The sequence below is a fragment of the Peromyscus leucopus genome, chromosome 5 (assembly GCF_004664715.2).
Source record: "Peromyscus leucopus breed LL Stock chromosome 5, UCI_PerLeu_2.1, whole genome shotgun sequence".
Taxonomy (NCBI): Eukaryota; Metazoa; Chordata; class Mammalia; order Rodentia; family Cricetidae; genus Peromyscus; species Peromyscus leucopus.
This window is the reverse complement of record NC_051067.1, coordinates 8,329,236-8,351,771: the sequence shown is the minus strand read 5'-3', so window position 1 is coordinate 8,351,771 and position 22,536 is coordinate 8,329,236. Positions and strand designations below refer to the sequence as shown.

Here is a 22,536-nt window from a genome sequence, read left to right as displayed (position 1 = left end):
GCAAGCAGCCAGGAGATGACATGGGAGGGGACTATCGACATCTGCTGGAGCCCTGCTTTGACCTCGAATATACCCAAGCCTTTGGTAGGTGTTTCCCACAGCGGCTTCCAGTACAGGTCGTCCACATCTGGCCAGAAGCTAACCGCCCGACTCCAAGATGGCGTCTGCGGCGGCCGCCAGGAGTCAAGATGGCGACCCGCAGCCACGCCTGCGCTCTCAGGTCTCCTCCCCCAGCCTCGCTGGGGTGGGGGGCGCGACTCCCGTTGCCGTGCGCCGGTTGTCCTCCACCGCGGTGGCTGTCGCCGCGGCTCCATGTCACGCGCCATGCACCTCCTCTGCTGGTGGCAAGTACTGCTGTGGGTGCTGGGCCTTCCGGCCCGCGGCCTGGACGGTGAGTGCGGACCCGGCCGGCAGGGCGAAGGCGGCTGCGTGGGGCGACGCGCTGCTCCCCGGCCGGCGGTGCGGGGCGGCGCGGGGCGCTGCGGGGCGGCGGGGGAGGAGGCGAGCCTGCTCAGCCCCCCAGCCCGCCTGACCCGAGGGAGTGTTAGGCGCTTGCCGAGGCCCACCCTTTTGTGATGAGCACTTTATTAACAGCCTCTTCGTAACAAATACCTGACTTTCATTATGGCCTGAGAATCCCAGAGCTCTGCGTGATGCTCGACATCATCACGTCCTTCTTCCACCAGCGCCGGGAGACAGCTTCTGTTAATACTGTCGTCTCGCATGCTGGACATACCGTGGCTCAGAGGCGAGAAACAATTTGTCAATTCGTACTTAACTGGTAAATATCAGAGCCTGAAGTCTCTCTGACTTCAAAGTCCATGCTGGAGTCTATCTTGCTGGACCACTTTTTGAAGATGGCATATAGGGACCCACTTAAGTGAGGAAGGGAATCCATTCTGTGGACCTGGAGTGGAAAGCAGAGTTCTTGCATGCTCTTTTATCCACCCGTATTAAAGTCCATTTCTTAACAGAAAAAGGTTTTTCCTTCCCTGGGGAGGCAATGCTGAGCACAGAGAAAGATGATTCATAGTAACAGCAATTGTTATTGTTTGGTGTTTTTTTTTTTTTTTTTTGTTTTTCGAGACAGGGTTTCTCTGTGTAGCTTTGCGCCTTTCCTGGAGCTCACTTGGTAGCCCAGGCTGGCCTCGAACTCACAGAGATCCGCCTGGCTCTGCCTCCCGAGTGCTGGGATTAAAGGCGTGCGCCACCAACGCCCGGCTTGTTTTTTTTTTTGTTTTTGTTTTTTTTTGTTTGGTGTTTTTGAGACAGGATTTCTTGTAACTCTAGCCGGCTTTTTTTTTCTTTTCTTTTTTCTTTTGTGCATGTGTTTTGCCTACATAAGGGTGTCGGGACCCTGGAACTGGAGTTACAGACAGTTGTGAGCTAACATGTGGGTCCTCTGGAAGAACAGCCAGTGCTCTTAACCGCTGAGCCATCTCTCCAGCCCCCCGCCCCCCAAGTGTTGTGATCACCAAGCATTTTTTTTTTTGTTGTTGTTGCTGTTTTATTTTGAGACAGCCCAGACTGGCCCCAGACTGGTGAGCTTTCTGCTTGCCCAGTGCCGGGACTACAGACCTCATCGTTCCCACTTTCTGTATGTCTAACCTGAAACTGAGATTTAGAACCAGAAAACCGCATGTCAGTGTTACAGGGCCAAGGTGTAAGCCATGTCTACCAGATCTCACAGCCAGAATTTTGTATTTTTATTCCATTTAATCACTGACCTTAAAAGTGAGAGAGGTGTATAGGATAATAGGCTCTCTTGACTTTGGAAGGCACTGGGACAAGGGATAAATGGGTGAGTGTTGGTTCTCCTGGCTCACTTTCCTAGGCCTTATTACAGGACTGTTCCGTTCCTCACCAGAAAGCCGCAACACTGGACAACTGCTCTCTTTGGCCTGTGTATTTGTCCTAAGGCTCTACACTGTTTCTGCTGCAGCAGCCATGAGATATGGGAGTGGTACCTGGCTTTCCCTCTGCCACCCTGATCTTGGAGTTCTTTACTATTGCTTTAAAAGCTAGATGTGGCAGCACAGGCCTGTGATCCCAATACTGCATAGGTGGAGGCAGGATCAGGAGCTAGCCTCTGCTATACAAGACCCTTTGACAAAGGAAAAGAAACAAAACAATGTTACTTTTAGTTTCTTTACATTCAGTGCACACATTGATAGTCCCTCATTACATTCTCAGATTTTCCAGGGTTGGTAGTCATTGTGAGCTCATTGCAAAATATATATTCATACATTCATGCAGACCCTGAGGATAGTCCCAACTGAGTAGGGCATTGGTCATGTGGCTAGGATATAGGCAGAGGATAAAGGAACCATCCCAGCTGGTTCCTTCTCAGAGTGGCTGAAAATATGAAGCCTTTTTCCCCCAGCAGACACTACTGATCGATTGATTAGCACCTGGGGCTCCGGGTGCTGCCCAGGTGCCTAGGAATGGGAGTGAACACTTGCTCTTGAGATCCAGGATCCTATGCTAGTCTTTACTAGGCGGTCAGATAGCAGATTGTTATTTATTTATTTATTTATTTATTTTTTACTTGTTTGTTTGAGAGCTGCCTCACAAACTAGGATGCAGCCCATCCTAGTTTGAAGTCAGAGAAATCCCCCTGCCTCAGATTCCCTATTACTGATTGCAGGTGTGATTCACCACATCTGGCCCATTGTCAGAGTCTTCCCATGCATTGTGCTACTGGGTACTGGCCAGCAGGGAGGGTTAGACGAAGTAGAGAGCCTGCCTTTCTATCTGGAGGGCAAGGCAGACATCAAATGAATACAAATTATTAAGTGAATTATAAGGGTGGAAAATACATCATGGAAAGCCCCAGGACATTATTGGGTGCCATCTAGGGACTGCTTACCCTAGTCTAAAGTTTAGGATAGATGCCCTTGTAGAAGAGAAGTTTAGTGCCGCCATCTGAAGGATATTGGATCCACCTGTAGGTGAAGAGGCGCGGTAGAGGACTTTCTTAGCTGAGAAACCATCAGGAATGGTCCAAGGCCAGTCGGGGACAGTGAGAGTGACCAGAAACCGGGCAGTATAGAGTATAAATCACACAGGGCAGGGAAAATCACTGAAAATGTTTTCTATTGGAGAGAAGCAAGAAGAGGTTTGGCCAACTTCTAGTTCCACTTGGGCTGCAGTGAGGAGCAGCGTTATGCGCTGAGGAGATCTGGGAGATGGGTCAGCACAGCAGTTGTACAGTGGGAGGTGGCTGTAGCTGGGTCAGAGCAGGGTTAGCGGAGTCGGGGAAAGTGGATGGATTCTGCTTGTGTTTACCGGGGACTCGAACTCGGTTGTGGTACTTCTACATCTCTCTGAACTGTAAGTACCCCCAGCTACCATCCCTGGCTTTCATGTGCTAGGACCCAGTGCATCTTTTCTCATTGCTCCTCACAGCATCCTGTATATTCCCCGCACATTGGTGGCATCTTCTCATTTGTTACCAAAGCATGCTAAGGCTTGCCTTTAAGAAGTTCAAGTTTGCTGCCCCCTCAGCCCCAGCCTGTTTTGGCTTCTCCTCTGTAGGCTTTCTTTCTTGCATCAGAGAGCCTCCTGAGAAAGGCTGAATGGTGGCAAGGGGCAGACTCTGGGTGGTGCTTCCTGGAAGGATGGGCCCAGTGCCCTCCATCTTAATCTTATTTCCCAAGCAATTTACTTGAAACTAGTGATACAATTGTCATTTTATGCATGGCTCAAGCTGCAGTCATTCTGTCAGGTTAAAGAAGAAATTCCTCCTCCCCTCTTTTGACAGGGTATCACTGTGTAGCCCTGGCTGGCCTGGAACTCACAGAGATCTGCTTGCCTCTGCCTACCACATACTGGGTTGAGAGATGTGGGCCAGCATCCATTATTTTCTTAGTGTCTCTGTTATCTTTTCCTAACTGGTGGTCTTCACTGAAGGTTTTTTATTTGTTTGTTTATTTTTTAATTGTACGTCATGTGGCAAATTGCAGGTTTCTAGTATGTTCTGTGGTTATCTTCTTACTTGGCATCTATCAATGCAGCATCCCTGACTATGGTCTTGATAAGTGGAGAAAGTGAGTGTCTCTCTGATAGGAAAATGGAAACTTCTCCACCAGGGTATTTTGGAAGATAATTGTAAGTCTTTGGAGTTCATTTGCTTCCGAATCAGATATGACAGTATGCTGCCCTGCTTCAGTTGCAGAGGAGAGTGGCCGTGCGTGGCGGGAAGAGCAGCCTGGCCCAGCTCTCCAGGGCGGGGCCCTGTACCTGCACAAAGAGGAGGCTGTGCAGGGCCGTCGGGACCAGGCGAGGGTGGCAGAGCCTGCTGAGGCCTCGCCGGGTCCGGGTCCTCGAGGAGATCCCGTGGTGGTGCTGTCGGTGATTCCGGGTGCAGCTGAGGACCAACGGAGCGCTGAGGTCAGAGATGGCACCTGCAGTGCCCTGGGAGAGGAGGACCCACGCTGTGGCCAGGAGAGCCTCTTCGCACTGCACGGTGCGGGCGGCTTCTCGGAGCGGGAGGAGGAGTACTACCCTGAGCCTGGAGCGGCGGAGGCTGAGCCGGTAGCCACCGAGGATGCCAACAGCACCGACAGCCTCAAGTCCCCCAAAGTGAACTGTGAGGAGAGGAATGTGACTGGGCTAGAAAATTTCACCTTGAAGATTTTGAACATGTCCCAGGTAGGAAGCCTGCGTTAATAACGTCTGTCTGTCTGTCTTTCTGTCTGTCTCTGTGTCACTCCTTCGTCTCTCCAGACTCACCTTATGATTGAACACTCCAGTACTCATTAACTTTCAGATGGACATAGCCTAGCTGCTCTCCGCCTGGGCTTAGGTGGGTGCCACCAGAGGGTGCCGCCACCCTCGGCCTTGTCTCTGTCCACTGCGCATGCGGACGGTGTTGAATGACGCTGCAGTGGGAGTGACTAGCTCTCAGCGGTGTGCAGAGGAAAAAGAAGAATATTACCGCAGTCTGTTATTCGACACTGGGTTGATTGGTGGTGCAGACCTGTAACCCCAGTTCTGGGAGCGCTGAGTTCTGCGTGCAGCTAGCTGCTGCTCTTTTTGACAGGTCTCAGAAAAGACAGGTATTTTGACAAGTATCCCAGGATGGCCTTGGATTTGCTATAGCAAAGGATGACCTATGTATGACCTTAGACTTTGATTCTCCTGCCTCCACCTCTGGAGTGCTGGGGTCACAGGCCTGATCTATGACACTTAATTTTATGTGGTGCTGGGGATCGAACCCAGGGCTTTGTCCATGTAAACACTCTCTCAGTTGTGCTGTGTTCCAGCCTGCTGTCTTAAAAAGGACAGATTTTTTAAAATTAATTAATTAATTAAATATGCACTGGTATTCTGCCTGTATATACTCTGTGTGAGGGTGTTGGATCCCCTGGACTGGAGTTACAGACAGTTGTGAGCTGCAATGTTGGTGCTGGGAACCAAACCTGGGTCCTCTGGAAGAACAGTCCTCTTAACTGCTAGCCATCTCTCCAGTCCTGAAAAGATGTTTTACAGGTGACCAGAAGCTAGTCCTTCTTGTGATAATTTACCACTAAGTCTCAAAAGCATCCTACTGGACAGATAGGTGCTTGGGATCACAATCACATTTTTCTCTTTCTAGAGCTGAGACTAGCTGAGTGATAGACACTTGCCTAGCATGTATAAGGCCCTGGGTTCAATCCCCAATACCACCAAAAAATAAATGTTCTTCAAAAGTCTGAATGAGGGACTAGAGGGATGACTCAGCAGTGAAGAGAGAGCATTCTGCTCTTCCAGAGCATTCAAGTTCACCTGCCAGCACCCACATTGGATTGCTCACAGTCACGTGTAACTCCAGCTCCAGGGGATCCAATGCCCTCTTCTGGCCTCCTTGAGTGCCTGTGCTCAGGTGCGCATACCCACACTCAGATACACACACATGATTAAAAAATGATAAAAATAAATCTTTTTATAAGAAAAGAAAATCCGAATGACCAAAACTACAGTTGCGTATCTATGCTGGAACATGTGTTACAGTGACGAAGTTCTCTTCCTCTAAAGAATGTGAGTCTAAGCCGGGCGTTGGTGGCGCACGCCTTTAATCCCAGCACTCGGGAGGCAGAGCCAGGCGGATCTCTGTGAGTTCGAGGCCAGCCTGGGCTACCAAGTGAGCTCCAGGAAAGGCGCAAAGCTACACAGAGAAACCCTGTCTCAAAAAACCAAAAAAAAAAAAAAAAAAAAAAAAAGAATGTGAGTCCAGTGTTTGTTCTGCAGTGAGTGAGACCATTGTCCCAACCCAGCCACGTTTCCAGATACTTAGATAAATGATGATTCCCCAAGGGTATTCTGGAATGATGGCTGACAGTTTCTGTAGATGGTTAAGAAGCCAGAAGAGCAGGCTGCAATCAGCCTGCTTACATGAGAGAAACAAATGTTAGCTCTGGGAGCCATGGTGGCTCAGTGTCATAGAGGGCATAGTATATTTAATTCATGAAGCTTCTCTATGGGCTGGGGTCAGCCTGGCTCACATTCCCTCCAGAGTCTCTCCTAATCACTGTCCTCAGGCCATGCAGGACTGTTTTGCTCTGTCCCACATATGACCAAGCAGGCTGGGTTATAGCTTCAACAGCTGTGGTGGACACAGTGCTCCCTTGAATGGCACTGACCTTTGGCCGTACACAGCAAGCTTAGCTCTGCCAGGATGACGGCTGGGAACTGTCCGATGTGTTATCTTTCTCCTACTGAAACAACTACCTGAGGTAATCAACTTCAAGAGAGGAAGCTTCTCTTGGCTCACAGTTTTGGAGCCATCACTTGGCTCCATTGTTTTTGTGCCTGTGGTGAGGCAGCATACCATGGTGGGAGCACGTGTTGGAAAAATACCTCACCTCCTGGGGATGGGGAAGTAAAAAGAGAATGACGAGATCGAGGTGCGTGGTGGCGCACACCTTTAATCCCAGCACTGGGGAGGAAGAGGCAGGTGGATCTCTCAGAGTTTGAAGTCAGCCTGGTCTGTAGAGTGAGTTCCAAGTTAGCCAGAGCTACACAATGAGACCCTGTGACTGAAACAGAACAAAAGAGATCAAGGTCCAACAATCCCCTTCAAGGGCATGCTCCAGGGGCAAGAAAGATGGCTCAGAGGACCTGGGTTCAATTCCCCGCACCCACATGGCAGCTCACAACCATCCGTAACTCTGGTTCCAGAGGGTCTGATGCCCACTTCTGTTTACCACAAGCACCAGGCACACAGACAAGCAGCAGAGCCTCAGAACAGTATCAAAGGCATGCTCCAGTGACCTATGACCTCCCACTAGAGCTTACCTTCTGATGTTGGAGCTGTTTTCCAATACTCCACAGACTGAGGAGTAATCCTCCAACAAGAATGCCTGCGGCTTTTCCAGAGGACCCAAGTTCAGTTCCCAACACCCATGATGGACATCTCACACTGCCTATAATTCCAGCTCCAGGAGATCTGATGCGTTCTTCTGGCTTCCATGGGCATCTGTGTGCACATATACATATATTGCACACACTCACAAACACACGAATAAAAAGAAATCATTTTTTGTTTTGTTTTTGAAGAGAGGATTTCTCTGTGTAGCTCTGGCTGTCCTGGAACTCATTCTGTAGACCAGGCTGGCCTCAAACTCACAGAGATCCATCTGCCTCTGCCTTCCAAGTGCTGGGATTAAAGGTGTGCACCACTACCACGTAGCAAAATAAATCTTAAAAGATCCACACCATAGCGTTTGTGATGTACAATTCTGTGGCCTGGGCCTGGGCCATGTTCTGTATATGCTGTGAGTACTTAGTACTGAGTTGACTAGTTAAGAAAGCACTGCGATGACTGTACCTTGGCATTCATAGTGCTCTTCTGCTAATTCCTGTGTTCTCTGGTTCCAAGTCCTGACAGTGGTCAAGGGCGTCCTCTCCACCCAGCGAGGCGTCCTTCTTGGGTATCCTTTCATAAGCATATAGATGTACTTTGTTTTGCTTTGCTTTGTGTTTGAGACAGGGTCTCCATGTATCCCTGACTGCCCTGGAACTTGCTATGGAGACCACGCTTTCCTTTAACCTAACGAGTTCCTTCCTCCTTCCTTGTCTAGGCCGCACATGTACATTTAATGCTCACTTCTAACTGTTCTCTTTCTCTACAGGACCTTATGGATTTTCTAAACCCAAATGGTAGTGACTGTACACTGGTCCTCTTCTACACTCCGTGGTGCCGGTTTTCTGCCAGCCTGGCCCCCCATTTTAACTCTCTGCCTCGGGCATTCCCAACTCTTGGCTTTTTGGCACTGGATGCGTCTCAGCACAGCAGGTATCTTTGGTGGGCTTGTGGCTTGTCCTTTCAGCTGATGGCTGTAGTCACATGAGGCCCTTGTTGGTTAAGTTACAAGTAGGGAGCTGGGCAGTGGTGGCGCACGCCTTTAATCCCAGCACTCGGGACGCAGAGGCAGGCGGATCTCGGTGAGTTCGAGGCCAGCCTGGTCTACAGAGCGAGATCCAGGACAGTCAAGGATGCACAGAGAAACCCTGTCTGGAAACAAAACCCAAACAGCAACAACAAAAAGCTACAAGTAGGGAAGGGCAACAGGGCTTTGGGAAGGGTGGAAGAGAAAAGTGAGCGTGAGCGCTGCTGGTTCTCGGGTTCCTCTGAGCGCTGGCGGTGCCGGTTTCTACACGCCCTAATGAAATAGTCCTGTTATGGGGTGTGTGTGTGTGTGTGTGTGTGTGTGTGTAAGAGTGGCAGGTATGGCATTTGCTGGCAGGGACATTGCTGGAGGACCTTGTTTAGTCTTGACCAGACTAAATAGTAGCACAAGTGGTGTGACGGTCGGGTGTCTCTGTGACAGTGGCCTTTGGTGTCGTTTCCAGCACTCTGCTGTGCTGTGTCTAGTCTTTTTTGTTGTTTTGTTTTTTGTTTTTAAACTGTCCTCTTTTAAAAATGCTTTTATTTATTTATTTTTAATTACATATATGGCTGTGTACTACGTGCCCATGGAGGCCGGAAGAGGCTGCTGGATACGCAGGAACTGGAGTTATGTGAGCCACTATATGGGTGCAGAGAATCAAGCTCAGGTTCTCTGAAAGAGCAACCTGTGCTCTTGACCACAGAGCCATTTCTGTGACCCCCTTTTTTCTTTTTTAAAGATTTATTTATTTATTATGTATATGAAAGAGGGTGCCAGATCTCATTGCAGATGGTTGTGAGCCACCATGTGGGTGCTGGGAATTGAACTCAAGACTTCTGGAGGAGCAGTCGGTGCTCTTAACCTCTGAGCCATCTCTCCAGCACCCCCCCTTTTTATATTAAAAAAATTATTTGTCTTTGTGCATGTGCCCATGTATATGGGTACCTAAAGAAGCTAGGAAAGGGTTTCAGATCCCCAGAGAGAGAGAGTTACAGGAGGTGGTGAGCACTGGATGTGGTGAGCACTGGAGGTGGTGAGCACTGGAGGTGGTGAGCACTGGAGGTGGTGAGCACTGGAGGTGGTGAGCACTGGAGGTGGTGAGCACTGGACGTGGGTGCGGGGAACCAAACTCTGGTTCTCTTCAACAACAGTGTGCACACTTGATCACCGAGCCATCTCTCCAGCCCCTTTATTTTCTTCTCTTTTTCTTTTCCTGTTTTTTCTTTCTTTATACCTATTTACATTTACTTTTTTTCTTTTCTTTTTTGAGACAGAGGCTCACTCTGTACCCCAGACTGGCCCTGAATTCTCAGCAATCCTCCTGCCTCAGCCTCCCAAGTGCTGAGGTCACAGGTGTGAGCCACCACACTTATATTTACTCTTGCATGCATATTACAAATTATGCATCAATATATTATAATAATTATACACTTAATATATTAATAAGTAAATGTATCCCTTTACAGTTACATTATCGTTGTTTTTATTTCTTTACTGCTGTTCACAGGGCTTTTAATCGCTTTTCTCTTGGGCGCAGCAGTGGGAGGTTACAACTGTCGCTTGTTCGTCACTGTGCCTGGCTTCTCCTTTATTTTCTTACATTGACTGATTGATTGATTGATTTAGTATATATGTGTTTTTACTGTTTATGAAGAAATAAATTGTTCCTCAAATTAGCAATTATCACTTTTTTAAAGATCTATTTTGCTTTTTAATTTATAGTGTGTTAGGGTCCTCTAGAGGAACAGAACTGACAGGATGCATCTACATATATAAAACAGGGATTTATTAGAGTGACTTACAGGCTGTGGTCCAGCTAGTCCAACAATGGCTGTCTTCTAAGAATCTAATAGTTGTTCAATGCACAAGGCTGGATATCTTAGCTGGCCTTCAGTCTATGTTGGAATTCCAAAGAAGTAGGTTCTAATATCAGTGAAGGAATGGATGCCTCCACAGCAGGATGGATGAACTTGCCAGCTAGAGTGAGGGCAAGCAGGCAAAAAGCAAAAGCCTCTTTCTTCCATGTCCTTTTATGTAGGCTGCCACCAGAAGGTGATGCCCAGATTTAGGGTGGGTCTTCTTAACTCAAATTATACATATTTAGGGTGGATCTTCTTACTTCAAATAATCCAATCAGGGAAATCCCTCACAGATGTGCCCAGCTACTTGAGTTTTAGTTGATTCCAGATGTGGTCAAGTTGACAACCAAGATTAGCCGTCACATATGGTATGTGAGTGTGTCTGCATGTGTGTGGAGGCAGAAGAGAGTGTCAGCTCCCTGGGGCTGAAGTTGCAGGCAGTTGTGAGCTGCCCCACCCGGGTCCTCCCCACCCGGGTCCTCTAGGAGAGCAGTGTGTGCTCTTATCCACTGTCATCTCTTCAGCCTTAGCTTCTGTCTGCTCCAGGAAACTGTCGACAGGGCCTGGCCTAGGGCTAGCAATGGTGATCAGGCCCGAAAGCGTACACTAGACTCCGGGACTTAGGTCTGGCTGCTTCCCTGTGCTCCCTTCCCAGAGGCTGTTGGAGTCTGCCCGTTTATGGAAGACACTTATCTTCATTACGGGGCCCAGAATGTGTTTGATTCATATGCCAGTGTCTGAATGACAAACCTGACATTGCTCACCCAACAGTGATCGTTCAGTGACAGGAGAAGATGAGGCTTAGTGGGGTTCAATAATTTCCCCAAAGGTTATAGCTGGTTCTGTCGTCAGACCACTGCCAGAGGCTGGACTGCTCCGTGTGAGGGCGAAGCAATCCTGCAGACTGGTGTGCCGCTTGAGTCATGGATTCCTTTGCACCAGTTTGCCAAAGAATTGCTTACTGTATGCTGATCTTTTTTGAGGGAGGGATGGCCATTCTAAAGTTTGAATTTTTTTTTCTGTCAAAATTGACACTATGTTTTATCCATGAATTAGAATTTTCTGGTCTGAGTTGTTTTGACATCTGGATTTAAATAGTGGAATCATTGGGTCATGGCTAGAACCATGGGCTAATAGCAATTGCATTGGATGGCAGTGTAGGAGCGCCCTACCCCTGACCCATAAGGAAGTGGCGAGGAACAGGCCAAAAGTCAAAAGTTGGATACAGAGTAGTCATGTGAGAAAGCGTGTTTTTGGGCTTTCTAACTTAACTGCCTCCTTCTCTTGCAGCCTTTCTACCAGATTTGGCACTGTAGCTGTCCCCAACATTTTATTATTCCAAGGAGCTAAACCAATGGCAAGGTTTAATCATACAGACCGAACTCTGGAAACACTGAAGATCTTCATTTTCAATCAGACAGGTATGTAGAAAGAACACCCTGAGGAGGAAGTCTTTTTTTAAGACAGGGTTTCTCTGTGTTGCCCTGGCTGTCCTGGAACTCACTCTGTAGACCAGGCTGGCCTGGAACTCACAGAGATCTGCCTGCCTCTGCCTCCCGAATGCTGGGATTAAAGGCGTGTGCCACCACCGCCTGGCTTCAGTTTCCTTCTAAGAGAGCAGAGATCCTTGTTAGCTCAGAGGCGAGAGTACGGCAAGGTCACTGGGAATCTGGACCTGAGCCGGACCCCTGACTGGTGTGGGGAGAGAAAGGCGTTGTGTTTGGTGGTTGTAGATGAAGTCCAGGTGCCCAGCGTCTGTAGTGATCACTGACCCAGTGCGGGTAATTGTCGGAACAGTTCTTTCAATAACTCATTTAAAGGCATCTTGGATTTAACTTAAACCAACCTGTGGAAACATTTGCGAGTGGTCTGACTCGTTGAGCTTTAGTCTTAAGAGAACAAAAGGCACTGTAACAGGACATTGACTAGAAAAGCTCTGAGGAGTTGCAGAAATTCCGGAGCTTTAGCTTTGAACTGCTGGAGGGATTCCTGGTCCTTTGATGTCCTGGGAAGAAAGGCAAGGGACACATGACTCTGACTGCAGGTGAAACCCTTCCAAGATACGCTTGTGCGGTATTTATTTCAGGGTCCCTTGTCAGTTTGCATGTCACGCTTATACTTCAGACAAGCCTTGGATATGTTTTCTCTCTAATTTGAAACAATTGATTTGTCTTTCAGGTATAGAAGCCAAGAAAAACGTGGTGGTGACTCAGGCTGACCGAATGGGCCCTCTCCCCAGCACATTGGTAAAGACAGTGGATTGGCTGCTTGTATTTTCCTTATTCTTTTTAATTAGTTTTATTATGTATGCTACCATCCGGACCGAGAGCATTCGGTGGCTGATTCCAGGACAAGAGCAGGAGCATGTGGAGTAGAGACACAACTCAAGAGAGAGGAGGCATCCACTGGACTTACAGTCATGGGCATTTCCTCCCCTGAAGCGCTGACTTGCAGCGGAAGTCAGAGTCAAGAATCATGTTCTTGTTGAACTACTGAAAGTCTAAAAAGATGACATTTAAATGTGTTTTTACTGTGACAATTTGAAGATGAAAAAGTATTCACTAGAATTGACTGTTCCTGTTTTCAATACTTGAACACAATGAATTTCTCTTCTGGTTTCCCTAAGCAGGAAAGTGTTTTGGGAGAGGAGTAACTAGGGTGGCTGTGGGCCTAGAAGTAGCACCTGATGAAAAATAAAGAGTCACGTGCCCCTTGTTTTGTGAGCTCTGCGTTCTCTGAAAGAATTCAAGGAGGTTTCACTTGTTTCTAAATGGCAGATTTTAGGAAAAAAAACCCCAAACATTCTAATTTAAACATGTTAACTTTGTGCTGGAGCATAAGCCTTAGTCAGTTATATAACCAGTGTGCATTATTTGAGCCTTAAAATTCTGAATACTGAGCCGGGGGGTAGTTGTGCACGCCTTTGATCCCAGCACTTAGGAGTCAGAGGCAGGGGGATCTCTGATTTCAAGGCCAGCCTGGTCTACACAGTGAGTTCCATGGTGGCCAGGGCTACAGAGAAACTCGATTGAAAAACCTAAACAAACAAATAAATCTCTGAACACTGAGCTGGGTTGAGATCCAAAGGAAGTATAACACTTCTTGCCTGAAGGCTGAGTCTAGTCTAGTTTAGGATGCATTTAGAACAGAGACAGCGCAGCTTCTGAGATGGCTTAGCACATAGAGATGCTTGCCACCAAATGTGAGGAAGACCTGAGCTGAACACCTGTTCCACATGGTAGGAGGAGAGACCTGAGCTCCTCCTGTACACCATAGCATGCACCCCTCATACACTTACAAAAGATAAAAATTTTTATAGAGACAACACATTGTTATGATATTGCTCATGGGGGACCCCCAGCTGGCCAGACAAGGGAGTCCCACGCGTGAGGGAAAACCTGCTGGGCAGATGTAGTGGCGGCCGGCCAGTGGTGGGCAGTGGCACTTCATTCACAATCCAGGCGCTGCATCCGCGTGGAAATGAGTTTATTATAATAGAGAGATGAAGAGAAAGAGGGAAAGACAGAAAGAAGGGGGGAGTCAAGGGTACATACCTCGTGGGAATGGAGAGAGAGAGTGGAAGAGAGAGAAGGGAGGGATTTTTCCTTAAATCAGGCATTTACATCAGGACGCAGGGCTGCCCCAAGGGGCGGGTCAGAATATTAACACATATAATTTATACAAACCTTTTTATTATCATTATTATTGTTACTGTTATTGGTTCTTAGAGACAGGGTTTCTCTGTGTAGCCCTGGCTGTCCTGGAACTTGCTCTGTAGATCAGGCTGGCCTCAAACTCAGAGATCCACCTGCCTCTGTACTTTGTGTTTTCTGAGACAGTGTCTCATGCAGCCTTGGCTGGCCTGGAGCTTGCTATGTAGGCAAAGCTGGGCTGGAACTCATGGAGATCCTCCTGCCTCTGCCTCCGAAGTGCTAGAATTAAAGGCATGTGCACCATGCCTTAATAAATTACTTTTAAAGGCGTGTGCACCATGCCTTAATAAATTGCTTTTGTACCAATTGCTTCCAGTGTCAGACATTAGCTCAGTATGTATAAAACACTCCTCTTTCTATAGAAATAGAGCGTCATATCGAGAGCTTACAACTTTATGGTGTATGTAATGTCACGAACAGCCCTGCTGGGTGTCCACTGGAGAAGGACTATGACTCCGATACCATTATGTCTGTTTACAGATGAGCAAACTGAGGCTGAGAATGGTTACCTAACTTGTCCAGCTTATAAAGACAGTCAGTTGAGAGCCTTGGCCTATGATTACAAATCTGAGAGAGAAAAACAAACAAACTAAAAACCTTAGTGATCCCAGTAAGTCTACTTCCTCTCTCACAGTAACATCTGAACCATTACTATGTGAATACCAGCTACTGTTTAAAATTCTCTGCCATACTGACTCAGTTATATGGATAACTCTGAGATTACTGCTATCAAATGTCTTCATTTCAAATGTAACCTGAAGCTTGGAATAACTCACTATTGGCTGCATAGCTTTCGGACCTTTGTTGTAGGATTTTGTTCTTTGGAATCTTGAGATGTAGCTCAGGCTGGCCTTGGACTCTGGCTCCGCCTGCCTCTGGCTCTGACTATGAGATTCCAGGTGTGTGCCACCACACTTGGCTCCAAGCCTAGAGGAATGGTTCTGCCGTATTCTATGGCACAGCCCGGGTGACCTTCGAATGTGTTTACCTCTGGCCTTTCTCCAGTGTGCTGTAGTGATAATAGAATGCAGCATCGTTTCAGGTACTTTTTGTCGTGATAAAACAACCAAAAGTGAGATATGGAAGAAAGTTTATTTTAGTTTATGGTTCCAGATAGAGTGAGGAATGTTGGGAAAAGCACAGAATAGGGAGTTAAGAGATGGCTGTTTTAGCCGCAAACAGGAAGCAGAGAGAGTGAACTGGATGTGAGCAAGGCTGCAAACTCTCAAAACCTGTCTCCACTGGCACTTCCTCCAGCAAGGCTCTCCCAACTGGGGAGCAGGTGTTTAAATACCCTAGCCAGTGGGGGACGTCCCTCATTCAAACCACAAGCACCTTTAATCTTTGTTATTTTTTGAGACCTTCTGTGTAAGCTAAGCTGGCCTCAAACTCACCAGCTGCCTCAGCCCCGAGTGCTTCTCAGTGCTACAGGTATGTGCTACCACACACATCTGGCCTAACACCTTTATTTATTTTGCTTATCAGATGATTAGTATTTTACTGTTGCTAATAGTTTAAGTCCTTTTGATTTAGTGTGTATGTGTGCAGGCACATGTGTCACGACTGATATGAGGAGGTCGGAGGACAGCTTGTAGAAGTCAGTTCTCACCGTCCACAGCGTGGTTCCCAGGGACTGGGTTCCCAGGGACTGGATTCAGGTGGTCGAGCTTTGGTGGCAAGCGCTTCTTCCTGCTGAGCCATCCTCCCCATCCCAGTAGTTTTCTTTACCTTAGGCACAGAATAGGTTTGTAAGTAAATTTAACATACTTGTCTATTTATCTGAATATTATCATAGCATTCTCATTTCCTTTGGAGTAGCTTCTGGAGTGAGAATTATTCTTTCAAAAGTGAGATTTTAGGCCAGGCAGTGTTAGCATATGCCTTTAATCCCAGCATTTGGGAAGCAGAGGCAGGCTGATCTCTGTGAGTTCAAGGCCAGCCTGGTCTACAGTGCTAGTTACAAGATGGCCAGGGCTACACAGAGAAACCCTGTCTCAAAAACAAAAACAAAAAAACCCATCCAACCAACCAACCAAAAAACCCAAACAAACAAAAAGAAATATATGTATATATATTCCTTTTTTTTATATAAAGTCTTTTTTTTTGTTTTGTTTTGTTTTTGAGCCCAGTGCCTCTAGAAGAGCAGCCAGTGAATGTTCTTTCTTTTTTTTTGGGCAGTAGGGGGGTTTGAGACAGGGTTTTTCTGTGTAGTTTTGGTGCCTGTCCTGGAACTCTCTCTGTAGACCAGGCTAGCCTCGAACTCACAGAGATCCTCCTGGCTCTGCTGGGATTAAAGGCATGCGCCACCACCGGCCCAGCTCAATGAATGTTCTTAACTGCTATCTCTCCAGCCCCAGAGAGAGGTGTTGTAGTCAGTGTTCTATTGCCATGACCATGGCAATTCTTATAAACGAAAGCATTTAGTTGGGGTTGGCTTAAGTTCAAAGGTTTAGCCCATTATTGTCATGGCGGGAAGCATGTCAGCACACAAGCGGACATGGAGAAGAGGCGGCTCCATTTGAAGCCCCAAAGCACACCCTCAGTGACATACTTCTGTAGACTTTCCTTTGGGCTGCCAACACGCAGACTTCTTATTAATTGTACAGGCTTGGCCTGTAGCTTAGGCTTGTCTCAACTAGCTCTTATAACTAGATTAACCCATGTTTTTTCATATGTGTTCTGCCATGTGGGTCACCTCTCTTCATCTTACACTTCCTGTCTCCTCTCCCTGTCTGACTGGTGACTCTGCCTTTCTTCTTGAGTCCTCTGTCCCTGGAAGTCTCACCTAACCTTTTCCTGCCTAGTTATTGGCCGTTCAGCTTTAGCTCACCAATTACAGCAATACATTTTCATACAGTGTACAAATATCCCACAGTGACACACTTCCTCCACCAAGGCCACACCCATTCCGACAAGGCCCCACGTCCTAATAGTGCCCTCCCTGGTGACCAAGCATTCCAATCTGTGAGCCCATGGAGGCCATTGTTATTCAAGGCACCACAATAGGATTTTTTAAGAATGCTTTTTACTACCCGGTGAGGCTCTATTCTAAAGTCCAGGGAGTGAGAGAGGGTGATGAGGATTCCTAGCAGACCAATGGCTTTGCTTCTTACACTTGACTAAAACTACCTACATGGGTTCCCCTGGAGGGAATTCAGAACAAGGGTGCTGCCTGGAGAGGAGGACTAGACATTAGTCAGAAAACTGAGGGTGAGGGGTGGCATGAGGGAGCAGCTCAGCCTGATCTCATCGGCACAAGCCAAGCATGGTGTCCATCACAGAGAAGCACCTGGTAAATCTTTGCAAAGGGGCTTAAATCTCATTAATCTAGGTGCTTTTTAAAATAATGAAGTTTTTGAACTTTATGGGTGTCTTACTTGTGTGTATATGCATCATGTGTACGCCTGGTCTTCCGGAGGCTAGAAGAGGGTATCAGGTCTCCTGGAACTGGAGTTACAGACAGTTGTGAGCTGCCATATGAGTGCTGGGAATCGAACCCAGGTTGTCTGTAAGAGCAGCAAAGTGCTCCTAACCTCTGGCCATCTCTTCAGACCTGAGAGTCTTTTTTTTTAAAAACAATTGAAAGTGTGTGTGGTGTGTGTGTGTGTGTGTGTGTGTGTGTGTGTGTGTGTGGTGTGTATGTGTATGTGTGTGTGTGTGGTGTGTATGTGTGTGTGTGTGTGGTGTGTGTGTGTGGTGTGTGTGTGTGGTGTGTGTGTGTATGTGTGTGTGGTGTGAGTGTGTGTGTGTGTATGTGTGTGTGGTGTGTGTGTGTGGTGTGAGTGTGTGTAGTGTATGTGTGTGTGGTGTGTGTGTGTGTGTGTGCACGCAGCTCAGAGGACAACTTGTGAAGACAGCTGTCTTTCACCAGTGGGACCTGGGGACCAAACTTAGGTCAGCTTCATGGCACATCTGGGAACTTCTTGGGTGAACTCAACACTCACGAGCCTCTGGTGGATGATGATGTCACTCCCTAGGCCCTAACACCCTTCTCCTGCGGCTTTGGAAGGAGGTGTGCGTTGCCCTGGTGTCAGACGGCGGTTAAGGAGGGAAAGAATGCAGCACTTCTGCGCTAACACACCTTCCACATCCTTTTCAGTTCTCAGCTCTTCTTCCTCTTCCAGAGTACACAGGCTGGTGTCAAACGTCAAACCCTCCTGCCTGTGCTCCGGAATGCTGATTCCAGAGCACGTGATACCACAGGCCCTGGAGGGACCCTCACCTTAATATGCAACCTTCAAGAATATTTTCCACGATCATAAACACTCGGTGAAAATACTAGAAACAAGACTTTTAGTTTTGTTTCTCCTCCTCCTCCTGTTTTTGTTCCTTGTTCCTCCTTCCTCCCTCCCTTCCTCCTTCTCTTCTTCTTTTCAAGACAGGGTTTCTCTGTGTAGCTTTGGAGCCTGTCCTGGATCTCACTCTGTATAGCCCAGGCTGGCCTCGAACTCACAGAGATCCGCCTGCCTCTGCCTCCTGAGTGCTGGGATTAAAGGCGTGCACCACCACTGCCCAGAAATAAGACTTTTAATTCTATCCCTGGCATCTCATCTTTAGACATGAACCTAAAGAAACCCACACTGTCACCCAAGTTACTTCAAGTCAGTTCTGCTGGACCAGGGCCCTCAGAGTACTTTTAAGTCAGTGCCACCTGACCAGCGCCCTCAGACTAAAGAGTTTTTCTTTTCCAGATTGTTACATCTTGTCAATCAGGCAAAAACAGGGTCAAGACTGAAGTCTAAATTTTAGGCTATTTTGAGGCTTTATTTTTTTCTAAGTCCATTTGGGATATAAGACTGCTAACAATTGTGCAATCAGTCTTAAATGAACTCTTTAGTAATATATCTTTTTGCCAAATTCTCTGTAAAACTGATAAAAATAAGAAAATATGCATTTTTGAGAAGGGGTCTTACTATGTAGTAACTCTGGCTGGCCTACAACTCTGTAGCCCAGTGTGGCCTCTAATTTCCAGCGATCCATCTCTCTCCACCTCCAGAGTTCTGGGATTGAAGGTGTGTGCCACCATGCCTGGCAAACTGATAATGTGCTAATTTAGAAAAAATAATGGAGCCAGGTTTGGTGGCGCACATCCATAATCCCCAGCTCCTGGAAGGTGGAGGCAGGTGTTCAAGGCCAGCCTCTGCAACTTTGTACTTGGGCTATGTGGAACTGTTACAAGAAAGGAATACAATAAAGTTACTTAGTAAAAAGATCAAAAGGATGGCCAGGCGGTGGTGGCACATGTCTTTAATCTCAGCACTCAGGAGACAGAGGACGCAGATCTCTGAGTTCACGGCTAACCGGGTCTACAGCGTGAGTTCCAGGACAGTTGGGTCTATACAGAAACCCTATCTCAACTAAAACCAAAACCAAACCAAACAAAAAAGATTAAAGCTGAACTAAAAGCCGCAGCAACATTTTAATCAAAACTCATCACAGCCGGGCGGTGGTGGTGGTACACACCTTTAATCCTAGCACTCGGGACGCAGAGGCAGGCGGATCTCTGTGAGTTCGAGGCCAGCTTGGTCTACAGAGTGAGATCCAGGACAGACACCAAAGCTACACAGAGAAACCCTGTTTCGAAAAACCAAAAACAACAACAACAAAAAAAACCCCAAAAACAAAAACCCTCACCACAATGTTAAAACCCTGGCCCCACACCATTTTAAAGGGCAAATTTTATTGTCAATTACATCTGAAGAAAAAAAATGGCAAAAGAATAATAAAGATTAATACACACACATATGGCATATAAAAGAACAACACATGGGAGGCAATTTGTCTGCACCGGTCCTCGCCGGTCTCGGGTCTCTCAGGGATGGTGTCCTGTGCAAGCAGGACAGTCGATGCCGGAGCAAGCTCAGTTTCCAAAACCACCGAGCACCCGCGGGCGCGGCGGCCATCCCGCTCCGGGGGGCCTTCGGAGCCTGGGCCGCGTCAGGCAGCGCGCCGGGCAGCCCGGGGCCATGGCGGCGGCGGTGGCGGCGGGAGCGCGCGGCGCCCTCCGGGGGTTGGCGGCGCTGCGCGGCCGGGGTGCGAGCCGGGCGGCCATGGTGAGTGCGGCCGGGGCGGAGAGCGGGCCTTCGGCTGGGTGGGGGCGGCTGCGCGCGCAGACCCGCGGCTCCCACGCTCCCACTCGGCGGAGCGCCGTGCACACGCCCTCGCCCCTGCGCCGGGCAGGCAGAGGCCGGAGGACGCGTGGGAGTTCGAGGCCAGCCACGGCTACGTGGGGGCACCTGCTACAAAACACAACACCCCAAGCAACTTCCGTCGTAGTTTATGAGCTTGCGCACCGGAAACAATCTCGTGTAAAAAAAAATCTAAATGCGAAGATTAGTGATGGGCCGTGGTCATCCTGTGTGCTGCGGCAGTCCCGGGGAGGCTCCTAAAGTGGCCGCTCCGCTGGGTAGGCTTGGTCGTGAGCTTTAGGAAGAAAGTAGTAAACTGCCTTTCTCCCCACGTTTTTGAACGGTACATCTGTTTTTCTCACCACTTCTATAGAGGATATTTTAGTTTTCTTACTTCAGACATTAGTATTTTGACCGTGCGTTGTGGCCTGTCATTTCTGTGCCTTGCGAGGCTGAGGCAGGAGGATTACTGCGAAGCCAGCGAGGAGCGCGGCGAGACCTTCTGGGAGGGGGTTTGGAGGGATGGGTTAGAGGGAGAGCAAATCGAGGGGAAGTTTTAACAGGCAGCTCCACCTAGTGGAGAATGTAGCATGAAGCGCACCGTTTCTTTTACAAGCGCTTATTAGACCCCTTGGAAAATTACGAATAAGTCAGAGACACGATTTATATTCCTGTAAATTTTCTATGGTGAATTTCCTAAAACAAATTTTCTTATATTACACAGTAGAATTGTTGAAGTCAGAAGATTATTGCTGATAACATCCATTGTTTTTGACTAATGACTTAGAGAATTTTTTTTTTCTGGTGTAATCCAGGACCAGTTATTGCATTTGGTTAACATTTTTTTTTATTATTAATTTAGTTAAGATAATTTTCATACAGGTGTCTATGTGTGTGTTCAGGTACACAGTCTCCTGCGCCCTGCCCCTTGTTTTCTTCCAATAAAAGAAGGAAGGAAATTTCATTTTGTTTGTTTTTCATGAGCTAGGTCTCATGTAGCTGAGGCTGACCTTGAACTCTGGATACAGTTCTGTTGTGGAATATTACTTTAACTATGTAAAGATATGTTACATTTGTTTTTGTTGTGGAATAGTACTTTAACTATGTAAAGGCGTGTTACATTTGTTTATGTTGTGGAATGTTACTTTAACTATGTAAAGGTATGTTACATTTGTTTATGTTGTGGAATGTTACTTTAACTATGTAAAGGTGTGTTGCATTTGTTTATGCTGCATTTTTTTTTTTCCGAGACAAGGTTTCTCTGTAGTTTTGGTGTCTGTCCTGGATCTCGATTTGTAGACCAGGCTGGCCTCAAACTCACAGAGATCCGCCTGGCTCTGCCTCCCACGTGCTGGGATTAAAGGCGTGGGCCACTGCCCGGCTGCATTTGTTTAATTGTGTAAAGATGTGTTGCTTTGCCTGCCTAAGGCACCTGCCTGGTCTAATAAAAAGCTGAACAGCCAGTAGCTGGGCAGTGGAAGGACATGCGGGGCTGTTGGGCAGGGAGAATAAGTAGAAGAGAAAGAGAGGGGGAGAAGGAGAAAGAGAGGGAGACGCTGGGAGCCAGCCAGCAGCCAGCCATGGAGGAAGCAGGAAAGTAGGACATACCCTCAGCAGAACCATCTGTTTGGAGGTTTTTTATTGTTGTTTTATTTTATAAAGATTTATTTACCTTTTTGTTTTGTTTTTCGAGATAGGGTTTCTCTGTATAGCCCTAGCTGTCCTGGAACTCGCTTTGTAGACCAGGCTGGCCTTGAACGCACAAAGATCTGCCTGCCTCTGCCTCCCCAGTTCTGGCATTATTTATTTACTTTTATTTTATGTAAGTGTTTTGCCTTTATGTATGTATGTTTTGAGTTCCCTGAAGTGAGCTACAGTTGTGAACTGCCATGTTGGTGCTGGGAGTTGAACCCAGGTCCTCTGGAAGAGCAATCAGTGCTCTTAACCACTGAGCCATCTCTCCAGCCCCCTTCCCTCAATGCCTGCTATCAATTCTTAACATTAAGTGCTAGTTTTGAATTACTTGGTTTTTTTTTTTCCCCTTCTTTTTGAGATAGGGTTTCTCTGAGTAATCCTGGCTATCTTGGAACTTACTCTGTAGACTAGGCTGGTCTCAAACTCAGATCCACCTATCTCTGCCTCCTGCATGCTGGGAATCCTTATTTTGAATGACAAGACTTAAAATGTTTTTGCTTAAGATATATTGTCATTCCCCCTTTTGTAGTGGGAGAAAGTAGCTGCTTTTTCAGGGAGAAAAAGCTAGAAAATGATCTCATTAACATCCCTTCCCCTTCATAGGACAAGTTGCCAAAAGGTAAAAATGTGTGTACCTTTTTTTTTTTGACACAGTGTTTCTCTGTGCAGCCTTGGCTGTCCTGGAACTTGCTGTCTCTAGACCAGGCTGGCCTTAAACTCACAGAGATCGGCCTGCCTCTGCCTCCCAAGTGCTGGGATTAAAGGTGTA

The 22,536-nt window shown here is 47.4% G+C and overlaps 2 protein-coding genes across 4 annotated transcripts in view; both read left to right on the top strand.

Moving 5' to 3' along the window:
• On the top strand, window positions 1-12,954 carry Txndc15 (thioredoxin domain containing 15). 3 transcript variants are annotated; one of them, XM_028863434.2, is made up of 5 exons: window positions 1-391; window positions 4,178-4,653; window positions 8,115-8,278; window positions 11,522-11,652; window positions 12,410-12,954. In XM_028863434.2, the coding sequence occupies exons 1-5, from the start codon at window positions 16-18 to the stop codon at window positions 12,604-12,606; spliced, it is 1,344 nt and encodes a 447-aa protein (XP_028719267.1). In that variant the 5' UTR covers window positions 1-15; the 3' UTR covers window positions 12,607-12,954. The 3 variants fall into 3 exon arrangements, with proteins under 3 accessions (XP_028719267.1, XP_028719265.1, XP_028719271.1); XM_028863432.2 differs by having other exon boundaries at window positions 4,172-4,653; XM_028863438.2 differs by lacking the exon at window positions 1-391 and adding an exon at window positions 493-781 and having other exon boundaries at window positions 4,172-4,653.
• A 6,924-nt stretch (window positions 12,955-19,878) lies between these two features.
• Pcbd2 (pterin-4 alpha-carbinolamine dehydratase 2) overlaps window positions 19,879-22,536 on the top strand; it is a 49,740-nt gene continuing 47,082 nt past the window's right edge. The window contains exon 1 of the mRNA XM_028863419.2: window positions 19,879-19,997. Coding sequence (XP_028719252.2) covers window positions 19,911-19,997 — 87 coding nt within the window. The 5' untranslated portion in view covers window positions 19,879-19,910. The remainder of the gene's footprint in view (window positions 19,998-22,536) is intronic.